Genomic DNA, 24071 nt, shown 5'->3' on the forward strand with positions numbered 1-24071 from the left:
ATTGAGTAACTATTCTAGACGTGTTTAATGCAGCATTCACATATACGGAGACTCGCAGTGACAAAGCGACCGGAGATCGTTCATTTTTAATGATTTAATTTTTTATTTTTTTGATGACTTCCAAAAACATGAGTGTGAGATGTGGGCATGAGTTGAGAAAATTTGCTACAGACAATGAGAGTGAAGAGACAGAAATCCACAGCAAAGAGCACACACTGCTTATCCTTCATCTTATATGATATCATTCAGATACTTATACATACATAGATATCATACACTGGTGAAATTTCTATACAAATGCCAAATCTACCTCTGTAATATTTTATTTTATCGGAAACTACTAGCAAATTCAAGTGCGGTGACAGGCAGTGATAAACGTTTAATAAAAATAAAATATAAAAATGGGTGAGCCTTTTTTAAAAGGGTTAAAGAAAAAGATCCCACTCTGTTCAATGATGATAACAATAAGGAATATCACATTCAAAAGATTTCATTTAATAAGACTGGGTTGATGTTTTTTGTTTTAACTTTTGGTTACAATCCTACCAATGGGATTGTATCCCTACAATCGAGCGACTGATGCAGCAGCACTTTAGTCCTTTAGTCTGTCCAGCTCTCTCACTTCATCATCTGTAACACTCACCTAAAACAGATCAGTTTTATGCTTACGAATCTTGTAGACAAGCCAAACCGATTCCCTGATACAAATCAGTGAAACTGCAGCTGTCTTGGGTTTGACTGAATGTCTTCAGAGATAAAAGCCAAACCTGTGTTATCAATAATATTTGAGATATTTTGATATTTTTCTCTTTTTAAACATCAAGAGTCATCATCACAAATCATCACCATGAACTTGTCCTTGAGTTTTGCTAATAGGTAATAATCATGTAAAGCTTTTTTTCAGTTCTACCAACTATATCAGTTTACGATTGACATATTTCATCTGTAACAGCTAAGATCTCGCTTGCTTCTTTTTCATTTTCTCACGAACTCCTTACATCCACAGAGCATCACATGGTAAAGCTCTGGTTGAACCCAAGCCTTGTGTACGGTGTGCTTTCTAGATAGAATTTTGATGACTCACATCCCTGTGTGGAGGTTGTAAAGACTCAAACAGATCAGAAAAATGTGTACAGTCTTTGACCTATTTATAACAATACATTATAAACCATATATTCAGTAGGTGTGACATATGTGATTGTGTCACTTGCCTTGCAAAACATCTTCAACTTAAATATCCTCCGAATTACGTACACACCATGTTCGAGGCACTTTAGGCCCAACCTAAAGAAGCAAGTACCTAAACACTTCTCATGCTAGCTCTGTGTTGAGCTTGATTGAATACAACATGAAGGCTGTGAGGAGTCCTGGACACAAATTCAGTCTGCCACTCGTTGCCTGAAAAGGCAGAAGAATGTGCCTGGTGGTCCCCAGTGTCTTTGGAGAGCTTAGTGTAAACTCATTCTTGCAGGCATATATGGGCCACGTTCTTACGTAAACAACAACGCTTGGGTACAAGAGCACTTACTATCCATGTCTCGGTAACTGCCCTGGAGTTTCTCAATAGGTGCAAAGCTGCAGTAGAGTTTTCTGTCACTGCTATAGGATAGATGTTACTAGTCTCTGACACTCAGAATTCTGATCTTTGGAATGAAAAATAATGCAGGACCAGTGGTGTGAATAACACTTTAAAACAGTCATATTTTTATAACACAGTGTGTATCATGTATAATATCCATTTTGCTGCCTTGGCCATGTAAAGTGGTACAGTATGTGAATCCTGTCTGATAAAAATCTTCTGACTAATCAGATTCCTAAGGAGAATTCCAAAATACATTGGTTATACAATGATAATAAGTCGTAATAACCTTGTTTGTTATGCAGTAGTTATAACTGTAGGTTATGATGTCATAATGTTTTTGAGATTGATGCTGCTTTTCACATTAATATAGCATGTTGATATTTCGTTAAACGATACAGTAGCCAGTCTGATATGTGAAGGGATCAGTCTTGCAGCTCAGCAGTGTGCATGCACATTTGCAATATATCTCCCTGTGTCTGAGGCATGCAGTATTCACACTTACACATGTATCCTGTGCGGAAAAAAAAAAAAATTTGTTTCCTGTCTGTGTGTTGTAGGGAAGAAAGGGGGACCCTGGACTCTCCCCTGGCAGAGCGCCAAATGGGGCAAAAGTATGCACTTCCCCTTGTTTTTTAATGTAGCAGTAAAAGGCATTGCATATTATTAAGACTTGCAGAACTGTAAACACTGGAATGCCTTAACTTTGTTTCACGACCATCCATATGTACGTAATTTGTAATAAACTATTAACATAGTAGTGAGTAAATGTCACATGGTAGTAAATGTCATGTTATTAGTACCAGGAACATTACGTAATTACATCCTCACTTTTTCAGGGGGACCCTGGGATAATTGGACCACCCGGACTACCTGGACAAATAGGTCGAAATGTAAGGAAATTCTTAACTAACCAATGTTTCTATACTGCTCTTTAAAATGTGTCACTCTCTAGGTGCTTGGAACAGTTGATTACAGGCATTAGCCTGTGTTTTCACATTTTCCCAGCAATCATCACAGCAGTGGCAGAAGTCCAAGTGTATATTGTTTGTCAGACACATCTGTGTTGTGGTATATACTGTAAATCAAAGCTTGTACTGTAAATATGCTCCAGGTTTGTGGGTGAGTGATCGCACGTTACTTTGTATTTGGGTTTTTCCATGAACGGAGGCCCCTCCTTGACTAAACCCAGTGTGAAATCCCATTGACTCATCAGAGGGAGAAAGATCACGATGAGGAGCAGAATGTCTGCTTTACGCTCCATGTTTCTTCTCACTGGTTTGGATGAAAGCCTAACAGGCTCAAGATACAGCAAGCTGGTGTTTTCGGTCAACACAGCGGCCAGCATACAGTATGACATCATCGCAGTGTGAAACGTACATGTTCATTATTTCACACTCTTATTTGAGGTCATTATGCCTGGCAGATAAAGAGGCTTCACTCAGCAACTTTTTGTCCCTGAAGACTGATGATGTCAGTCGTTTCACAGATGCATATTTTTGGGTGAAACTGCCCTGTCATGCAAAAAGCCTATTAAATTGCATCATATTATTTCTTAAACCCTCCTCTGTGTGTCGTAATTTGTCGTTTATCAGCTGTTAGGGAATACTATTCTTTCAGCAGTGTCAAATGAGCCGACAAGCTTTTCTGCCAGTGTAGAAAAGGATCAGTCGTGTTCTTGAGATCGTATTAATAGGCCAGCACTGAACAGCTTGAGAGGAAGCGATTGGTTCCAGCCGGCCATTTCTTTGGACGGTCGACACGAATGCTGAGAGACTCCACCTGGCGTTGTGCCTGTTGCTCTCACTCCAACGTCGTCTCACAAACCTCCACTCTCGTGCTCTCTCTCGCTTTAAAAATGGAAAGTGGGAATTCTGTTCCTAAAGGATTTTCAGTTTAGTTTTCAGTAGTCTCATACTGTACATGAAGCCATATGTCATTTCAGGGCTTTTCAGAGCCTATTGCATGTCCAATGCTGTTTTATAAATACTTTTTTTGTGTGTGTGGTAATGCTGAGCATTGCATTATGACGCACATCACACTCAACTCACACTGCAACTTTCTGGAGTGCCAAAATGTTTGGAGACAAAAATGACAGCTTGAAACATTGTAAAGTAATGGAATTACCTGGCTGCCTCGTTGCTCGCATATGTTCTTAATCACTCAAGTTGCGGCTGAAAAAATACATTTAAAGCTCATGGAAAATAACTTGGAGACTCTAGTTCTGCTAAATTACCACTGGCACTGGACCACAAGGTTATTCCATACAGTCCCTATCTAGAGAAGAACGCATTTTAATGTGAAAAGATGGAAAATGAAGAGCCGAAACTAAACATGATAGAGAGAATGGATGGAGCTCGTTGTACTTTTCTAAACTGCTAGTTGACAATTAGCTGGAAAACAAATGGTCTTCATTACCCATTGTGTTTGGCTATGCCTAATTCTTCAAACCCTTTCACACACATTCTCAGCATAAAAGCAGATGTCCTGTCTGGCAGCGAGAGCCAGTGTTGTGTAATAGGACAAGCACGGAATACTAACGTCTGTTACAGTACAGCGTAGTATTCTAGCCTTTTTATCTGACTCACTGAAAGCATTTGGAGCTCAGGGTGTCATCCGGGTATATGCACGCGTATTACTGTATATAAGTTAAAAGAAAAGTTTTTTGTTTTTTTACTTGCTGCTGATATGAAAGGCCAAAACAGTTTTTGCTTATTTCTGATCCAGGGTCAGTTGTGCTCCCTGAAACTGATTGGATGTCTGGAACCACAGTGCTGAAAGCTGATCTCAGGAGAGTTGTTTTACTAAAAAGGCCCGCTGACAGTTGCACTTATGGCCAGGCTCCAGAGACATCTTCAGACCACATTGAAAAATGGGTAAACACTGTAACGAAGCCAGATCAGGGTCACCAACACGAACAGTTCAAACAAGAGGAGGGGGCAAGCTGACAGTTTTTAGCATGCAGTGAGCTAGTGGCCAAGGCACAGTGGAAAGCACATAAAAATAATCAATGCACCTGGGGTTTTAGATGCTGGAAACCATGAAGGAAGCTCAATCTACTGATCCAATGTGTGGGCACAAAAACACAAAATCCATACGAGACTTAGACATCTAAAAGCTATTTGTTCCGTCTGGCTTTTACACTTCTGCAATAGTGCAGTTTCTCTCCTTTATATTTTTATTCTTACACACTTCCCCCAGGAGAATGGTGGTATATAAAGTTTTGTAGCTTTTGAGGAAACACGAATAAAGGCTAATATGCATCACAGTCTGTCCTTTCACACACTCGTATGCTGAAAGGCAAAAACGTGCTTTAAAAATCTGCTTGCGCAACACGTTGGCTCGGCTACTCCGAACAGAGTCAGCAACACATGCTGGAGACCCCTGTACTGTAGGTGTCTGTCTAAACAGACGCGACACAGCTGTCTACCATCAGCCATCGAGCCACTTCAGCTTCCCTCAGCCTGTCGCTTGCCCTCGGCCTCACCCTTGTCGATTTTCCTTGTTGTTTATCCCTGCAGATGATCAATCTGATCTTTGTTCTTTCTTCCTCCAATCACAGCCGCTGTTCTAATAGATTTCATAAGAAGGCATTAAACCAAATGTCTGCTTTTAGAAAGGAAAAAATAGACACAAATGCTGGAACGTCCTGGCCTGAGTCAGCAAGTCAGAGGTGAATGATCATTTGGGAGGAGGCGCATGAGTAAGAAGGAGACAGAACGAGACATTCAGAAGGAGGAGTGTAAAAAGGAGTAACAAATTAAAAAAAAAAAGAGGAATTAAAATAAAACAGCCAAAGTACTTTTTCACTGTGTCTGATCTTCAGATGCAAGGAGAATTTTATGCTATGAGAAGGTAACGCTGTCTCTTTTAGTCTATAATCTCGAGTCAGATAGGCTCCATATTTGAAATTGTTCCTATTAATGAAATCTTTTAGCTCATCCCGTTTTCAGTGGATCGTTTGTAAGCGGCAGGTTATTTGACACATTATCAGCCTGTTTTATCAGTTTTTATCAGTGTGAAGGAAAGCACAAATTTCAGAGGAAACGTAAGAACTCGCAGCCAGGGATCCATCTTGTCTTCATCAGCTGCACTCAGAGCAACAGCATTCAGAGCAAATCCAAGTGGTTAAAAGTGCCAATATATCAGTTTGCTGTAAGAAAAGACAAAGCACCATACATACAAGCTTTGCCAAGATTCTGACACTTGATCTGGATTCCATTATCTTACACACACACATATTCACACACCTTGTATTCACACACTTCAAACGACATGCAAAAGATCACTTCATTAACATGCACTCACGTACGTGCGCGCGCACACACACACACACACACACACACACACACACACACACACACTCATCAGAGAAATACACACATGCCAGCCATGCCAAGAGTATGAGATCTTTTTCATTCATATAAAAAAATCTAACTGTGTGCAAAATAAACAACCAGGATCAGCAACCAGGATTTACTGCTAATGATCTTTGTTGAAGCTGATTTTTTTCCAAAATCTGCATGTGTTTTATTACGTTAAGGTGTTTTATTTCTCTTAAACCAAAGCAATTTGCCAGTAACACCTAGCTTATGCTGTTTATTCTGTTTATTATTATGCTCTTATTGTGTAGTGACTCCATGTGAATTAGCTGTTACTAATGAAACAATTTTGTATTAGAACAAGCATGTTGATATGAACAGTTAAATTCGAGCAAATCAGAGCTGCTTTCATAGAAAATGAATCAAATGTTTCCACCTTAACAGATTAGAGATTTCAACAGCACTGTGGTATAAGGCAAAAATATCATATCACGGTTTTCACAGTTTTGCCGAGGTTTTGCTAAAAAAACACTATGAAGGCACAGTATATTAAAATCAGCAGGTTATTTGGGACATTGTCTTGACTGTTTTATCAAATTTCTGTCTATGATGCAAGATTTATTAGAAGAAGAAGAAGAAAAAAGGAAGAAAAAGAAAAAGAGGGTATTTTAGAAGGAAAATAATTGAAGGAAAGTAAAAGGAACATATTTTTAATGTCCAATTAGCAACTAAGTAATAAAGGCGTACTAAAACTACAGACACTAATGATATAAAAGATATTCAGATATCATATCATGATCTTGCTCAGCTCTGCCCTCCACTAACTCCCCAATGTCTCTGGCTTGCGACGCTAGAGGGCTGTTTCAGTCTGTGAGATAAAAATCGGCACAGATGATTATCCTGAACTTTCTCATTTTCTTTTTCATCGCTGTGTAGTTTGCCATGGCTGGCTTCATCACTTTAACTCTACTCATGGGCCTGAAGTAGAATATATCATTTAGCAGGGTCAACATTGTTCTTTGTCTTCATCTACACAGCAAGTAATCAGTTCTACTATAGAGATCAGAGCCTTGTGTTTAAACCAGGTTTCCCATTGTGCGTGCTTGCTTTGATCAGTATCTGTGCCAGTCTATTATTTATGTTGTTATTTGCTTTAAAAGGAAGCCGCCATAATTGCACGGTCTTTCGGGACCCGTATGTTCTTAGTAAAGAGATGTGGCCTCCCAGCATGCAGTCTTGTGCAGTAATTTGCTGGTGATGGATTGATTGGCATTGGCAAGGTAGCAGCTGCAGGTTGTGTGTTTGTGCAGGCGGTAAGCCTCATCACTGCAGGAATGCTGAGACATACATACAGCAGCCACAACTATGAAGGCACTGATGCACTGTTTTGGATTTAAAAGCCATGTTTGGCTTTACGCTGTCTGTTCTCTTGTTAGTTTAGGTGTAGACAATCCTGAATATACATGTAGGCTGCCTTTATTATCTGTCAGAGGAATAGCTGAGGCAGCGAACTTTGTTTTCATATGGAAATTTATTCTCATATAAAATGGGCTTAAAGCGTTATTCAGAAGGTCCTTTATATAGTTAAGGATAATGCTTGAAAGGATAAGGCTTGAAATCCTTTCTGAGAAGCAAACATTGTTGTACGTTTTCCCATTTGGAAAATTTGATCTTGTTGTCATTGTGGATTTGACTTTTGTTTTAAAGAATGTACTTTGTAAAAAAAAAATAAGGTAATTGCGTCTTCTAAAAAATAAATGTGGGTGCAAAAATCGTTGGGTGCCATTACATTTAAAGGTCATCTGTCATGCTGGGACAGGTTTGGGCCTCTTTGTGTGCTTCCTGGCAACACTTTGGGGTAGAAGCAAGTACTGTATTTGTGTAATTTGTACCTTATTTGTGTAATTTATATATATACATATATACAGTATATACAGTGTGTGTGTGTGTATATATATATATATATATTGTGTGTGTGTGTGTGTGTGTGTGTGTGTGTGTGTGTGTGTGTGTGTGTGTGTGTGTTTTTGCTCATTTTCATAATAGATGGCTATAATTTTGGAGGGCAACATATATTATCACAATGATTTCAAAAGAAATTATGTCTAGAAGGAATAACTTCAGCATCTGTTAAAAATAGTCGTTTGCATAAGTCTTTAGAATGGTTTGATTTAAAAGCCAGTTTCTTGGCACCACAAGAAAAAAAAAACTTTTTTTTTTGTTATTAAAAACACTCCTCTTCTTATTCAAAGTCAGTCATTATCCAAACTTCCTTTTCATTACTGTGAGCATGAAGGTGATTACAAGTTACTCTGCCAAGGCACACACTCTCGGTTGCTTTTTAATCGGAGATGGTTCTTTCAGCAAGGCTTACCTCAGTAGTTTTTCTTGATTTACGTTTTTAATTTTCATTCTTTTCATAGGTTTTTGCTGCTGCTTTCAACACATTTATACTGATATTTATACTACGACATTATTCCTTGATAGAATTTTAACAGAATCATATGTATCTGGTACATAATTCATAATTCTTCATAATTGTCTTTTTACTAATACTTATGCTTTAGCGGATCATGCAGATTCCCTGGTGTAATAAAACAATGGCTTTAATGATGGCGACCTCCGGAAGCACCAGAAACATATGGAGAACTGAATTGAATTCCCAATTGCTGGTTAAAATAACCTGTAATTGGCTTTTCTCTGGAGACTTTAAAGGTCCTTTGTGCAGTTATTATGATTGGAAAGTGGCACCAGATCTACTTGTAAAGGAAAACTGTTCTGTTCTGTGCTTATAGAGTCATTGAGTTCCTTACCACTCATTGCTTTTCCATTGCTGGAAAGATTTGTAACAGGCTTTGTACAGGTCAGTTTAGCATGTTCTTAATGGAAACCACACAGTGAGCGCTGTAGTAGTTCCCTTTAGAAGAGTCATGTTCTCCATCTGGAACTGAGTTACAATCAGCTGACTCAAGCCATTTAGTGGGCTTTGTGGTGATAACTGATACTCCTGCAATGTTGCAAAGATCTCACATGTCATGAACAGCTCTCTGTGAAGAGACTCTTTTTTCCCTTTAAATATAGACATTCAGCTGCTCTTCTGTGGCCCTGTTTCATTTGTTGATGAGCAATACTGTACTGGAATGATCTCTTAATCTTTATCTCATTACTCTCTTCAGGGACAGAAAGGTCATCCTGGTCCACCTGGCCATCCTGGAGAGCCTGTGAGTTTTATCTTCCTTTATATATAACATTATACTGTAGATAACATCAAGCCATACTGTAGTCTCTGTAGTACAGTATGTGCCCAGTTACAGAGACAGTTTTGATGTACCAGAATGGACAGAAGCCTAAGCCACAGCATGATAAAAAAAAATGCTAAAGATGCCATGAATGAAGATGTAACTGCAATCGGTTTGGCCCGTTAATATAAACTTGGCGAGACTGACTGGTTCTGTGTGCTTTATTTTAGACTTTATAATGGACGTATTACACTCAGTGAATACTTTCGCTTCAGTACTTTATTACACTTTTATAAGGGATTTTCTTTATGGAAGTTTATGTTTCTTAGTAGTTTTAATAGTCCTAGTGATCTTTAAGTAGCTTTCCATTGCTGTGAATATCCAGTTTTGTTGAGTAACAATGTTTCATCACAATGATTCATAGTAAGTAGCATACAATGGCATATAAATTCTTTCCTTTCACAGTAATTTTTAAATTGCGTCTGGCTTTCTAGCCCACACAATACATCATAAAAGGACATTAATTGGGTGGCATTAAATAGTTCCATACGCTGACATAATAAAATTTACAAATAAATGATAAAACTTCAATTCTATGAATGAATAAGCCCTTGTTCTTGGCTTTGGCTAATTTTAAATGCAGCTTATACAGTATATAGGGGGAAAAAAATCATAATAGCCAGGTGAGTGACGTACAGCATTCATTACCTGTTAAAAGTAAGTTTTAATACAAATCCAATATTTATGGTGATGAATTTATTCTCGCTTTATTTTCTTTTTCTTTCTTTAACATCCTGCAGGGGGATCAAGGGCCAGATGGAAACCCGGGTGCCAAAGGTTATCCTGGCAGGCAGGTGCAGTAAATCTCCTGTTGTGCTGCTGGCTCATATAATAGTCTTAGAAATGTATGAATTAAACTTTATACAGGAGGCTAAAGACAAAGTCATCATGCTCCATGTTTGACTTCCTAAGGCATCACATGCACACTAAAGTACAAAAGCAAGTTCATCTTGTATGCAGGACCAATGCTGCATCACATCACACCTAACTAAGGCCCGAATCACGTTCCTGAGCTCCGTAAATTAGTTTGCCATATTTCCTATGTCTCCTGCACATGCAGCTGAGCGTAATGGCAGCTCTTTGTATTATAAATCGCGACCTGGTTCATCCTCATAGACTCCAAACTCGGCATATACAGAACAGTGGATTGGGTTTGGCTTTAGTTGGAATGATTATGATAGCAAGGAATCCCATCTCTGGACAATACTACATTGTTCATTCACCTGCTTCACAAAGCCCAACTGGAGCACTGGCCAACATGGCTAATAATAATTATACTGTAGATACTCTGGGTTGCAGAAGCTGTAGGTTGAAGTTTATTTAAATGTATTGGAACACCATGTATTAAATGCAGAGTAGACCCAGAAACATCGCTTTACATGACCTAATGGCCTTCTTAGAAGTGAAACCCAGCCAATGGCACCATAGATCAATTTTGGCAATTTGGGTTTTGGCCAATGTTTTTCTGCCTATGGCGTATCTGTACACTATAAATATATTTCACATATGTGATATGATGTGAAAATTGATTTTTTTATCCAGATGTGTAGGCAGCCGTTAAACGTAGATGTGGTCGGTTTGCCTCAAAAAATTTGCATGAAACAGACATATATATAAAAAAATTAGACTTTAGTTGTTTCATTTAATTTAATTTAAGTAGCAGTTAATTGCTTGACGTCGATCAACAAAGCCACAACCGTCCGTCAGGGGACCAAAAATGGTCCATTGTCTCTGTATGTAATAGGGTAGATAGGATTTCCCTCATTCAGTGTGTTACTGCCCTGTGATACAGCAGTTTGTAAAGATATGGTGGATCTCTTGGAGGATGCCTGGTTGGTAATGGTCATAAGATTTGGGAAACTGGATGGAATTTGGTTTATAGTATCATGAATATTTTCAGGTGAAAACCCAAAATGCTACTTCACAGTGTTGTGTTTTCTAGGGGTTGCCTGGGCCAATAGGAAATTCAGGACCCAAAGGAGTTCGGGTGAGTGACTTATATTGTATATGTCTTTGGCTATGGCTATTTTAACGTATTAAATTCAGTAGAAGTTGGACTTCAGGGCAATAGCATACACTATGTTCATTTTCCATGCTCTTTACACATCACATCAGGGTGTTATGAGATAATTTAGCATTATTGCTAGAGCATAACCCATTTTTTACAGAATAGTGCAATTCATGTGAAAATCAACAAGACTGTAAACGTACATTTGCCGGTTTTTGATAGTAAGTTGATTTCCCTTATAAATGTATCGAATTGTATTGGTTCCATATCTATATAGTATGCCTACATCATCACACACACAAACACACACACACACACACACACACACACACACACACACACACACACACACACACACACACACACACACTGGAGTATCAGGGTGAGATTTACACTATAATCACTTATGAAAAAGATATTTCTGCATAAATTGTTTGGTTGTATTATCATTTCTTTATCTGTTCACATAATGTCTCATTATGTATTGTTGTATTCATTCATGAAGTCATCATAACCATCATTGCTGTGTCTCTAAACCCAGTGCCACCCAGCTGCCCAGCCTCAGTGATCCCTGGCGTGAGGGTATGTGCCCTTGGACTACATCGTGGAAGCCAGCACCATGCAGTCCATGGGCATATACACTTGCCTCAAGGCCTAGGTCTACATGAAGAGTTGCCATCCACTGAGGCTACCTGCTAGACCTCTGTAGACTTCATCTGAGTGTAGCTTCAGACACTAGGACTACTCATGTTAACTTTTTTTACCGTCTTTCTCTCCTTTTATAGGGCTTCATTGGAATCCCAGGGCTCTTTGGTCTTCCAGGACCTGATGGAGAAAGAGTGAGTTTAGTGCAACTATTTAATTCCATTTTAAACCTTTAATGACACACATGGCATGCACATGACTCAATCAGTAGTACTTTAGCAGTTCATATATTTTCTAGTGCAATTTTCTTACTTTATTAAAATTCTAAAACACTGAATCACTGATACCGAGACTCCTTTTAATCCCCACCATAACATAGTAAGGAATTAATTTCCTCAAGAAACATGTGGTGGAGTGCCCTGGAGCACAAAGTGCCAAGTTCTTTTGGAGAAAACGTTGGTTTGCTTTTTACACATTTACCCGTTTAATCCAGGCAGTGTAGAAAGCCAGTGCAAAAGGGACATGCTCAACTAAAACTGCACAGAGCCTCCCAGCAAAGGTGGCCACTCGTCGTTCTCCCAATATTTGCACATGGTCTTTGAGCTGGCAGAATTCCTGCAGTGTAGGAATTATAAGCCACTCAGGAGCTGGAAAAAGATCTGCCACAGATTAGCCAGATCAGCTCTCCCATTTTCAGGCATGGACAGATTTGAGCATGCTGTGCTCTGATAGAGACTCTTTTGTGCAGGAAAGAAAGAAAAGTGCTTTTCAACACAGTGCATTACATCCACCATGATCAATGATTAATTGACTCCCTTCTGCTCTTTTTTCTTTCTTTCTATGTCTCTCGCTTTCTTTTTTATACAGGGTATTCCTGGTGTTCATGGGAAGAAGGGCAAGATGGGTAGGCCGGTAAAGTTTTCTCTCAACATCCTCTCTATACAAGCCTCTGTGAATGGTGTGTCTGTGTGTGTGTGTGTGTGTGTGTGTGTGTGTGTGTGTGTGTGTGTGTGTGTGTGTGTGTGTGTGTGTGTTTAAAAAATCACAGCAGTGTCAAGTTCTGAGTGAGATTTCTTAGCTGGGATTTTATGGTTCCATGTTCCTAGACCATACAGTGTTTTCCTTCTTAAAATGAACTCTTTGTGTATATATATTTATATATCCCCACAAGGCATCACCGTAAATCAGTCCAAGTACTGCTGAGACAATTGAGTCTTAGTGCTTGATAGCCACCAGATTATGGCCTTGATGCTGTCTAGGTCAAGAGTCAAAGTACATGTTGTTTTAAGAAGCTTAGCCTTAGGCCTGAAATGCATGAAATGTAGAAATGAGCAAAAGAAAAAAATCTAAGAATCAACAGGCTTTAACACTGTGATTTTTTTATTTTATTTTTGCAAATGATGGTTTTGGAGAAAATTGTTGATCATCCAGATGTTAAATATAAGCGAAATACCAAAGAAAAGAAGGAGTCTGTTTTTTTGGGGGGTGGGGGTTTATTTTGAGTCAGCCACAGTGCATATCCTGCTCATACTGGATCATACACATAGGCTAATTTGGCATTGTCTTATCTATTCTGTTCTGTTTTGGCAGAGAAATAGCAAGTGACCAGCCTTCATTCCATGAAAATGACTAGATTTTTTGTGAAAATGAATTCTCTGAAATTGCATTCTCTGAAAAGTATTCTGTTTTCCTGTATTTAGTTCCAGGTCTTTATCTCAGTATCAGTCAAGAAAACCACTTCTTGCATTCTGAACTGTAACAGAGAAGCGGTTCCTCTGTGTTGATGTGTCTTGTTATTGCACACCTCTGTTACACCTCGGCCATAGAGATAGTTCTTTAAGACACAAAGCGCTCTGTGTGGTATGAGTGTGGCCCACACACATCACACATCTAAAAGTATGTCACAGTGTGACGTCACAGCTCCAGGTTGTAAATAATGACATCGTAGACGGATGTGAAACTGTGCTGACGACAGATCCTTCTTTCTCACTCCATTTGTCAGCGCACGGAACCAAACAGCTAATGGTATTTCCTGTATGGCTGACAGAAATGAGTATCATCGCCACCCAATTTTGTGTTTCACCACAAGTCACAGCACAATAAAGCAGTTTAGTTTAGCATTTGATGCTGTCAGAAGGTTCGTCCGTTACTCCTCATGCAGATTAACAGTCATTCCTGTTTTTATTTATTTGTTTGTTTGTTTGTTTGTTTTTATACGCAGTTTATAGTAATATATTTTGAAAGTATTCCCTCCGGTTGAACAGAGGATCAGATTTTCTTTGTGTATTTGCACTGTGTGTATTGGCTGTGTCACAAAATCAAAGATCTGCTGAAGTAGTTAGTTAAAGCTGAACATGCAGTATTTCTTCTCTACTCCAGTTACAGCTTGGCAACCGCACTAGTTCTGTTAAAGCCATTTAAATTTTTACTCTCATGGTTGTTGTATTGTGTATTCACATGCACGTATGTTTTATACTGCAAGTCAGGAACATAAGTGCTTTAAAAGAATATCAGTCTGCACCAAGAACCTCCTTCACTCTGAACCAATTATGTAACTCGACTTAGAGACGAGTCAAAACAGTGGTGCAGTGGGTTACCAACATTGTCTCACAGTTCCATGGCCCCCGGGTCGAATCTAAGCTCAGATTACTGTTTGTACTGCGTTTGGAGTTTCCATGTATGTTCTTTCTGCATTCATTTTGGTTCTCCAGCTTCCTCCAACCTCCCAAAATAATGTAGGTGAATTGGTGGCATGGAGGTAATTGTTCAATGTGTGTGCACTGCTTCTCATCCTGTGTGCTTTCTTTCTTAAACCCAGTGTTCTCAGGATAGGTTGCAGAATTGGATAAAGTGAATACTAAAGATATAAGAACAAATGCTTAATATTCCCAAAATCCAGCCTCTGGTGCCATGAAAACCAGCTTGTGTGGAAGCTTTTATTTGGCTTCATAGTGGTAACCTATAGGACATCAATTTGCTACTTATTTGAGACAAATTGTTTTGTGTGCCCTTGGAGATGTGACAACATTTTTTTTGAGGACTGAACCTACATTAGAGTCATTTAACCAGATGTCTGCTCAGGTGTGAATATGTTGTAGTGTCTCAATGCTTCCCTTTTCCTGTGTTTAGGGATTTACTGGGGATTTTGGCGAGCGAGGACCACCAGGGCCTGACGGAAATCCAGTGAGTATCAGCATACTGTGACCTGCAGATATCTAAATTTTCTGGAGCACTTCAAGACCTTTTTTTTTTTTTGCAAATAAAAAATGTTATTACTATGTATACAAGTAAATCACTGTACATTCTGTTCAGCCATTACCAACATTAAAAATACCCACCTAATATTGCCCATGTGCCACAAAAACAGCTCTGACTCACCAAGGCATGGACTCCACAAGACCAATAAAGGTGTGCTAAGGTATTCAGCACACAGACATTAACAGCAGATCCTTTAAGCCATGAAAGTTGTGAGCTAGAACCTACATAGACAGAAACGTTTGTCCAGCACATCCCTCAGATGCTCGATTGGACCAACTTTTTGTCATGATAATTAAACCATTTCTGAACAGAATTTGCAGTGCGAGCAAAAACCGTTGGACACTCATGACCCTGTCACTTGTTCTCCTTCCTTGGAGCATTTTTGGTAGGTAATAACTACAGCATACCAGTTACACTTGTTTTGGAGATGCTCTGACCCAGATCCTAACACTTGCTCATTTTTCCTGCTTTCAACATGTCAACTTCAAGAACTGACTGTTAACCTGCTGCCTCATATATTCCACCCGTTGACAGGTGCCGCTGTTACGAGATAATCACTGTTATTCACTTCATCAACGGTTTGGCTAATTTGTGTATGTGAAAGATTTTACACCAAATTTTCGCTTTTAAAGTATGAACGAAACACTAAGATATATCTGCTTCAATTTAAGTGAGGACTGTTGGCTCAAGATCTTTAGCGTAAAGAAATAAAGCTGACAGACAGAACCAGCTCATTGTCTTGATTTCCTGTTTAATAAGCAAGCTGTTCTAATGCACAAAGTGAAGCAAGAATCAGATTTTAAAATGAAAAAATATTTCATTTAAAGACAGTTTGAGTATCATTAAATCTAGTGATAGATAAATTAATAGTATGATTACTCGAAAGCCTTTGGGCAAGACCATCCTATCCATTGGTTAGAGCTTACATGCCTAAACTTTGACTTCACCACTTTGTGTAAATGATTGTGCAAGCTAACACTAACAGCTAACTCTTCCAGATGTTACAGTGTTCGATAGCAGGATAACAATAGGATTGCTTAAAAAGACTTTAGCTTCAGACAAGGCTATATGTTTGCTTAAAAAAACCAACCCAGGATCCTTTTATTGCACCCTTTCAGCTTGTCCTGCACCACTTCTAAAAGTCAAACTGACCACAGCAACCATCACTTGCCAATAAATACAACCACTAACTGCCACCACATTCACACACACACACACACACACACACACACACACACACACACACACACACACACACACACACACACACACACACACACACACACACACACCAGGCCAGTCTACACCATATCACCAGCTCCATAGCAGACACTCATAACGAGAAGTGCAGCTGTCGTTACTGGAACACGGTGTTAAATAAAACAGTTTTGCCATCTGATGGATCGCTTTACTCCTAATGACTTTTTCATAGCTATTATATCATTGTTGCTTTTGCTTCCATGTTTTAGGCCTTGTTTTCCATGATGTTAAGGATTTTAATAGTTGCTTTTATTATATAATAAAGTAAACCCATTGATAACGGCATATTTCCATCCATTCATACTTAGATTGAAAATAATCAAATATTTATTACACTTTAGTTCACTTTGCACAATAGTTTACAAATGCATAGGTACATTTTCTCTTACTGTAAACCTGTAAGAAGAATCTTTAAACAAGAACTGTAACAGAAACATTTCAGCAATATCCTGACTGATTCTGACCCTCTTGACTCTTTTCCTCAGTGTAACCCAAACCTTCCTTTTTTTCTCCTTTCCTCTCAATCCTGCTTTTTCATCCACAAGTTACTCAGCAAGGGCTGCCAACCCATCTCCCTTCTTTCAGCTCACATAAAAAAGGAGAAAGAAAACACACACAGGGGATGCTTTTGGCAATAGAGGAAGTAGCAGTGGCAGCTAGCAGCAGGCCAGGCACGCAGCACAACAAGTCCTTCTCTGTGCTTCACAGCGACCTTCTGTCCAGGGGGAGATACAAGCCACAGATTAGTCTGTTATCAGGGGAGAGAGACTGGACTCTTTCACCTCTGTTTCACTCTACTCTTGCCTTCGCTTTACCTCTCAACCCTGGCCAGACTTTCTCTTCAGTGTTTAGAATAGAAACTAACGAGCCTTTGTTCTGCATTCTGCTCTCTCCTTAGGGAGAACTGGGTCCAACTGGTCCTAGCGGAGTACTTGGCCTTATTGTGAGTATATCTCTTTCAACTTCTTATAGATCCCTTAATAAACTTCTGTTTTTTATTGCTCAGGTCAGACTTTTCCTTGTGAAATACTTTTCACTTAGTTATAAACCAGCATAACTTTTGTCAGTTATATGAAATGTGTAGCTGTCAGTGGTCAAAATGCCATTTTGGACTGTCAATTAAGCAAGGAATAAACAACGATGGGCATGTGCTGTTTTAAAAAATAAGCAGTGACCATGTCCTGCAATGGTATGTTGTTTATCTTTAAAGGTACACCCTGTAGAGCTTTATTTCAGCTTTATTCACACCACAGTAATTTGTCAAAGATTAAAATGTTGAAATGTTAAAGTATATCACCTCACAGTTTAATCTGTCTATAGTTATCTTTAATGTTGTGAAACATCCAGAAAATAAATCAATTACTGGTAACACTTACATTATACCAGCTAGAAATGTTTGTACAATCCAAACCAAGAATTCTGGAGCACTGAGTTATACTGTAGTTTGACTGTTTTTATTAGTTTTTTTGTTGGGAGCAAAAATGTTTATTTCATTTTCAGTTCATTCAAAGACTAATTTGCAAACAATGTGCAAACATAAACATGGCATTAATTAAATTATGAATGTAATATTACTTGCCATAAAAGGCTTATTGAATTCCACTGATGTTAACTGACTAGAGTTATATTTCTAATAAAGTTTAAATAATAAAATCCATATAACCTCTAATTAAAAACAGAATTGTGGGTAATTACAAGTAAAGGGCAATAAATAACTCAAATGGAGTTAACAACCTTATTAATACAATGTTATTGTTAATATAGAACTATACATGGTCTGATCAGAACTGATCTTTGTGTGTGTGTGTGTGTGTGTGTGTGTGTGTGTGTGTGTGTGTGTGTGTGTGTGTGTGTGTGTGTGTGTGTGTGTGTGTGTGCGTGTGCGTGTGTTGGCAGGGGGACATGGGACCTCTTGGAATCATGGGTCTTCCAGGCCCTATTGGACCCAAGGTGATTAATTAAACATCATCTCAACTGTTTTAATTGGACATTCAGTGAATCACGGTTTACATTTTTTACCTCCGAAGGTAAAAACAACGATATAGTGTTTCTTCTTCACTGAACTGCACTGTTAGAATTTCTTTCAGGAGGACACATTAGGCTTGAACCAACACAAGCACACACAAGTCTAATGATGAGATGAAATTGATCCACTTCCAGGAGAATGATCTCTAATAGCTGAATTGTTTTTGGACCCATTAATGCCAGTGTGCAGGTCTCACTTATTTAACATAGGAGTAATCTGGCATGCATCCTGAGCAGAGTATCAAAAATGCAGTGCAAAGCTGATTTATTTAAACTAGCATTTGTCCATGTTCAAACTATCAAACAAAAACAGTGATTAATGCTCGTCTGTTGTGATCTTTGGGACGTTTGTGATTCTGGTTTAAGGGAATGATAGAGATGTTCATGCTTTACTTTAATGTTTCTTTCAGGGGGTATCAGGGAATCCAGGAGAGCCAGGACTGAAAGGTGATAAGGTGATTTGAATACACTTTATTAGCTTATATATACAAAATATATATGATATATATCCTCACACAGAATGTCACAAAATAAAACTTTATCTCACTGTGAAAATGGTCTTATTTTGCTTTACATGAATGATTTTAAAAAAATGTAATTTTGTAGTAACACACATCCACAGTCGTTTTGTGCTTGTTGTAAAGTGTAAATAATTTATTTTAAATAATTAAAGTTTTAATTATTTAATTGTGGCATTAACATACTAACATACTGTATACGATGAAGACATATGAAGATGAAGTCAACTTGAGAATGAAGATACTTGAGAAAAAGTTGTGTTTTTTGGTTTGTTTTAATTCAACTTTCTGGTGAACACAAAGGTGTGTAATTGATGTGATAAAAATATTGCCTATGGTGACATTAATGGGAGATTAATCTACTGTACATTTAGTCCAAAGTCCTTCTTTTTAGAAGATGTGTAAAAGATCATTTGTATGGCCATATACAAGCTATCAAACATAATATCAGAGATCAAAATCTCAGAAATCAAGGTCAGGAATTAATGCACATCTGCCAGCCAACCGAACATGTCCTATCCATTACCATGATGTAGGTGACTGTACCTTTTCTAACCTCTAGACTTATCGTTTGAACTTGTGAAGCAAAACTATGAAGAATGTTCAAGTCAGATATAAAGTATAAATGTCTGTCAGCTGAGCTCAGCCTTCAGAGTGGGACATTTGTTGTTGCTGAGTTCTTAATTCATAAAACATGGTGGTCATGGCAGACCACCTCCCCAAAGCCTTTCTATTTTCAAAGCTCAGACAGCAAGATGGCAGCAAGTAAGATTGCTTTTTTCCCATGTGTAATGCCCCATTCCTTTGCTGTGTCCAGCTGGCCATGATCCTGTCTGCCTATAATGTTGTACTGTCAACATGTCTGCAGTCTTTTCCCAGATCACAGTGTTATTTTTGGTGTTTTGGGTTAGAACATTGTTGTCCATTGATATTGCATACACTCCATATGCTCTCCAAAGCTCTAATTAGTGATGTTGAATGTGACATCTGGCCCTTTGTATTGACAGGGAGAAATTGGTTTGCCAGGAGAGCCTGGAGAGCCTGGATTCCAAGGTGACAAGGTATTTCATTTGGCTCTTTTCACCTTTTCTTCTCAACTCTTTCATTGGTAACAAATGTGATCTAATAATCTACTGAAATGTTCAGGGAATTCAGGGTTTGCCAGGAGTGCCAGGCATCCGAGGGAAGCCAGGGCCACAGGTAAGTCATTATCAATACTTTGTCATTAGCACATTGATGTTTCTGGTCTCAAAGAAAGTGGATTTAAATCATGCCCTTTTTGTCATTTTAGGGAAAACCTGGAGATAATGGACCGGATGGTTTGCCTGGCCCTCCAGGCCCAGAGGTAACTGTAACATTCAAACATATTGTCCCAGAGATGCCAAGATCCAAAGGCATAGTCAGCTTTCTAACGGCAACACACTGAATGTAAAATACGTTGAAGGCTCCCACATGACAATTCAGAGAAGTATTTACTCTATCATCACAAGATCATTGATTCCAACCATGCAACAGCTATCCATGGCTAGGAATCAAAGAAAGCAAAACTAGTCCCTTGTTCATCAGAGTAACGCTGGCCAAACATGGGCAGTGCTGAGAACATTTCCTCAGAGTGCTACACTGCCCAGTGATTTATGTATGTTGAAACTCGTGTAGCTAAAAAAATGTGTGGCATCACAAGTCCTGGTGGAAGCACATGCAAGTCCTAATGATCCTGTTTGTTAACTGTTTGTAATAGTGAAGAAGTAGCTAGTGGGTAAAAATGCTAAATGACTAGATCGGGAGTTAATTAGGTAAACACAATTACACAGACCAAAAAAGCTCTAAAGATTAATATTTTCTTTTTTTTTTTTTTTTCAGGGATTTCCAGGTGATATGGGACCACCAGGGCAGAATGGCCCAGAAGGCCCAAAGGTGTGTTACTTGTTACTGTCTCAAACCTTTCCAAATATTACCCTTTAATCCTTCTTAGTTTAGTGTCAAAATATGGAAGCCAGCTTATTATTGGTTATTCAAATGCTCTAGTGTAAGATTATTAACTGAATGTTAGCCTAACTCTAACAAATGTTATAAAACGTATAGCATGCACTCAAAAGCTCACTATTTTTACTTAATTCAAATGCATACATCAGTTCCATGAGATTAAAGCCCTGAATGAAATCAAACGCCACTGTCAACACTGTCAATTTCTACATTGCTAGCAAATTGTTTTAGCAGCTCAGGTGTACTAAAGGCAGAATATTTTCTCCAGGGGAAGTCAGGATTGAGGGGCATACCTGGTCCAAGAGGAGCAGCTGGACTTGAGGTTGGATCTTTTCCACGCATCACACAGAGCAATATTGTCCTGGTATTAGTCTGCTGTTAGTAGATTTTCACACTCACTGTTCATCATGGATTTATACCAAATTATTTTGTCTGGGTGCCAGTTGGACACTCTGTTCTGACATCTGAGGATAGATATTTTACAGACTCAATATGTGGGTGGACTAGCTTGTCATAAGAATAATTCACATATGCACTTTTAAGCACCATTAACTGGCAGCGGCTCAGTACTAGTTAAAAACCATGGTTCTGTACATGGTAATAAATGTTGTTAATGCGTGTTGTTGCAGTGAATCACTCCTTTGATTAGTTCTGTTCTGGTTCCTCAGGGTGATGAAGGACCACTTGGACCAGCCGGGCCTCCAGGACTGGAGGTGAGTGCACTCTGTACACTGCTGGTAGCCCATTTACTGTAAATCAAGCTATAAATCTGCATTGTAGCAGCAGCATAAAATTGCCATTACTGCTAAGCGTTTCTGTAAACCATGCTTTTTTATTAGAGTTGTCTTTCTCTGCCATTTTGGGACACTCTAACACAATTTCAGTGTGCATTTTATAAAGCATATGAGGATTGGATATTGAAGGTGGCTCCAAACAGTGATTTCCTTTCAATGAGTACCTGCAAATGGAAAACACATGGACAATGTAGGAAAGGACAGGTTTTTTTTTTTTGTGTGTGTGTGTATGTGTGTGTGTGTGTTATATTTGCACACATGGCTAAGTTAAAATAAAGCACTGTTAAAAATTTATTAAATACCATTTTATTAGTACGTGAGAAGAGATTGCTTAGGAAATTACCATCTCTATAAAGTTTCTGGTCTGGGAACCAGTTAAATAAGGGTTATGTCATGGAAATAAATGTAGTTCATGAATAACTGCTGTTTTTTTAAAACCTCAGTTTTACAGGGCTGTCAAGTGTCACACATTGAGAGTGACAGTCACACATTTCGGTCTTTTCTCATGCTCTCCCTCCACACATTATATTTCTCATGCAGAAAAACCTTTTGACTATTTATCATATATTTAATAAGCCGCAGCGCTCAAAATGTATCAGTCCGCACCACTGTCTCTATGGAACCGGGCAGGAATCAAGCGCGTCTCAGTTCTTAGTCGAGCCTGACACTTATCAGCCAATCAAAAAAAGAGGCACCACAATAGCCAATCAGAAAATAGCACTATCTGGGTAAGATTTAACGCAACAACCAACCACATTCATTAGAGAGGGTATTTTCTATGGTCGGTCTGAACAAAACCTCAACACGAAACAGCTTGTCTCTGGACGGGACATTGTCCTCAATCATGACCCTAAAAATGGCTGGGCTTGAGCCGAACTGTTTTAAATGGGAGCAACATTACAAATGATAAAAAGTCCAAAAAGGCAACAAACACTTACAATAAACAACACCAGTCATAATATCTATCTCTCTCTCTCTCTCTCTCTCTCTCTCTCTCTCTCTCTCTCTCTCTCTCTCTCTCTCTCTCTCTCTCTCTCTCTCTCTCTCTCTTTTTTTGGGGGGGGGGGGGTTATATATGTATATGTATACATTTTTTATACTAGTGGAAGCCCCCTGGAGAATATGTTGACTGCAACAAGTTTAGACCACATGTTTTCATTAGATTGCATAGGCAGCACTGCACTCTTTGTGTTCCTGCAACCACAGCAATTAAGAAAGATCCATTTTAACCTCCTGGCAGAGGTAACCAGGTTATAAAATTGTATGAGATTTGTTATGAGTTATAAGTTATGAGTTGTTATTTTATAAGTTATGAGCTTTAGAAAGCCTGATGCAGCTTTGCTACTCCGTAGTATCTTTAATTTAGCTGCTCTGAATGGTTCCAGATTCAACATAATACTAAGAATAACCTGGTCTTTATCCAGACCCAATTACTTCCTCAAACTCTGCATGATAGATCACTAGTAATGATGCATTAAACACTTCCAATATTCAAATCAACTTCAATCAAAACCAAATTGACCACAGCTTAAGATGGACCGGAGGAATAGAAAATTTTACTAATGATGAAGGGAAATTTAACATTAGCTGTTAGCTGTCAGCACAGAATTCGATCATGCTCCAAAATAAGCACAGCTGACTTTTGATCTGTGAGAGAATGGAGTCCGCGAGACAGCTTGATACCCTAATGCTACAGTTCTATTCCTGTCCGTTTATTTCCTTAAAGCCGTCCCCCTGAGCGAGCTATGATATGGCTGCGGAGGGTGGAGGTTGGTGTCAGGCACAGGAGCTAATCAGCAGCCATGCAGGCCCTGGTGCCTAAAAAGAAAGAGAGAATCCAGTGCTATAGGTCATTTCTGTTTTTTGTTCAGGGTAGGCCTGGGAGAAAGGGATTCTCAGGAAAACCAGGAGCAGATGGACCCCAGGTAAGTTCCCAGATTTCATATTTATGTGTGCCATTTTCTCTTCCGAATCAGTCACAAATGTTGTGGATGCTCCAAAACACTTTTCTAAGAACTACAGTACACTGACACTTTTGTTCAGAGATTATCTGTACGACCTGAAACTGTATAATGTTTAAATAAGAGCACCTGAAAATGCTAACTAGGCTGTCTACTGCAGGGCGAGCCAGGGATAACTGGAAATGTTGGGATGCTTGGTGACAGGGTAAATGTTGTTTTTTTTTTTTGCTTTTACAAATATTTGCTTGTCGAAAAGTTTTGGCTGTTGTATATATTTTATGAGCTTATGTTGGATTAATGTTTTATAGGGAATTGAGGGTTTTAAAGGGCCGCCTGGTGAGACTGGCCTTCCTGGAGAGAAGGTCAGTAGGTTGTTTAGACTTCATTCACGTAGTTTTGGCTCATCTGTTGTTTCCTGA

At 38.8% G+C, this 24071-nt stretch overlaps 1 protein-coding gene across 2 annotated transcripts in view; it reads left to right on the forward strand.

Annotated features, from left to right (window-relative positions):
* The window catches only part of col27a1b (collagen, type XXVII, alpha 1b), a 62123-nt gene that overhangs the window by 16789 nt on the left and 21263 nt on the right, over positions 1-24071 (forward strand). For both annotated transcript variants that reach the window (XM_027138533.2, XM_027138532.2), the window contains 20 exons: positions 2140-2193; positions 2419-2472; positions 9078-9122; positions 9941-9994; positions 11143-11187; positions 11994-12047; positions 12721-12765; positions 14983-15036; positions 17270-17314; positions 18268-18321; positions 18807-18851; positions 19922-19975; positions 20061-20114; positions 20206-20259; positions 20775-20828; positions 21166-21219; positions 21566-21610; positions 23563-23616; positions 23813-23857; positions 23961-24014. In XM_027138533.2, the coding sequence (XP_026994334.1) occupies positions 2140-2193; positions 2419-2472; positions 9078-9122; positions 9941-9994; positions 11143-11187; positions 11994-12047; positions 12721-12765; positions 14983-15036; positions 17270-17314; positions 18268-18321; positions 18807-18851; positions 19922-19975; positions 20061-20114; positions 20206-20259; positions 20775-20828; positions 21166-21219; positions 21566-21610; positions 23563-23616; positions 23813-23857; positions 23961-24014 (1017 nt within the window). The remainder of the gene's footprint in view (positions 1-2139; positions 2194-2418; positions 2473-9077; positions 9123-9940; positions 9995-11142; positions 11188-11993; positions 12048-12720; positions 12766-14982; positions 15037-17269; positions 17315-18267; positions 18322-18806; positions 18852-19921; positions 19976-20060; positions 20115-20205; positions 20260-20774; positions 20829-21165; positions 21220-21565; positions 21611-23562; positions 23617-23812; positions 23858-23960; positions 24015-24071) is intronic.

This window comes from Tachysurus fulvidraco, chromosome 9 (assembly GCF_022655615.1).
Source record: "Tachysurus fulvidraco isolate hzauxx_2018 chromosome 9, HZAU_PFXX_2.0, whole genome shotgun sequence".
NCBI classification, from domain to species: domain Eukaryota; kingdom Metazoa; phylum Chordata; class Actinopteri; order Siluriformes; family Bagridae; genus Tachysurus; species Tachysurus fulvidraco.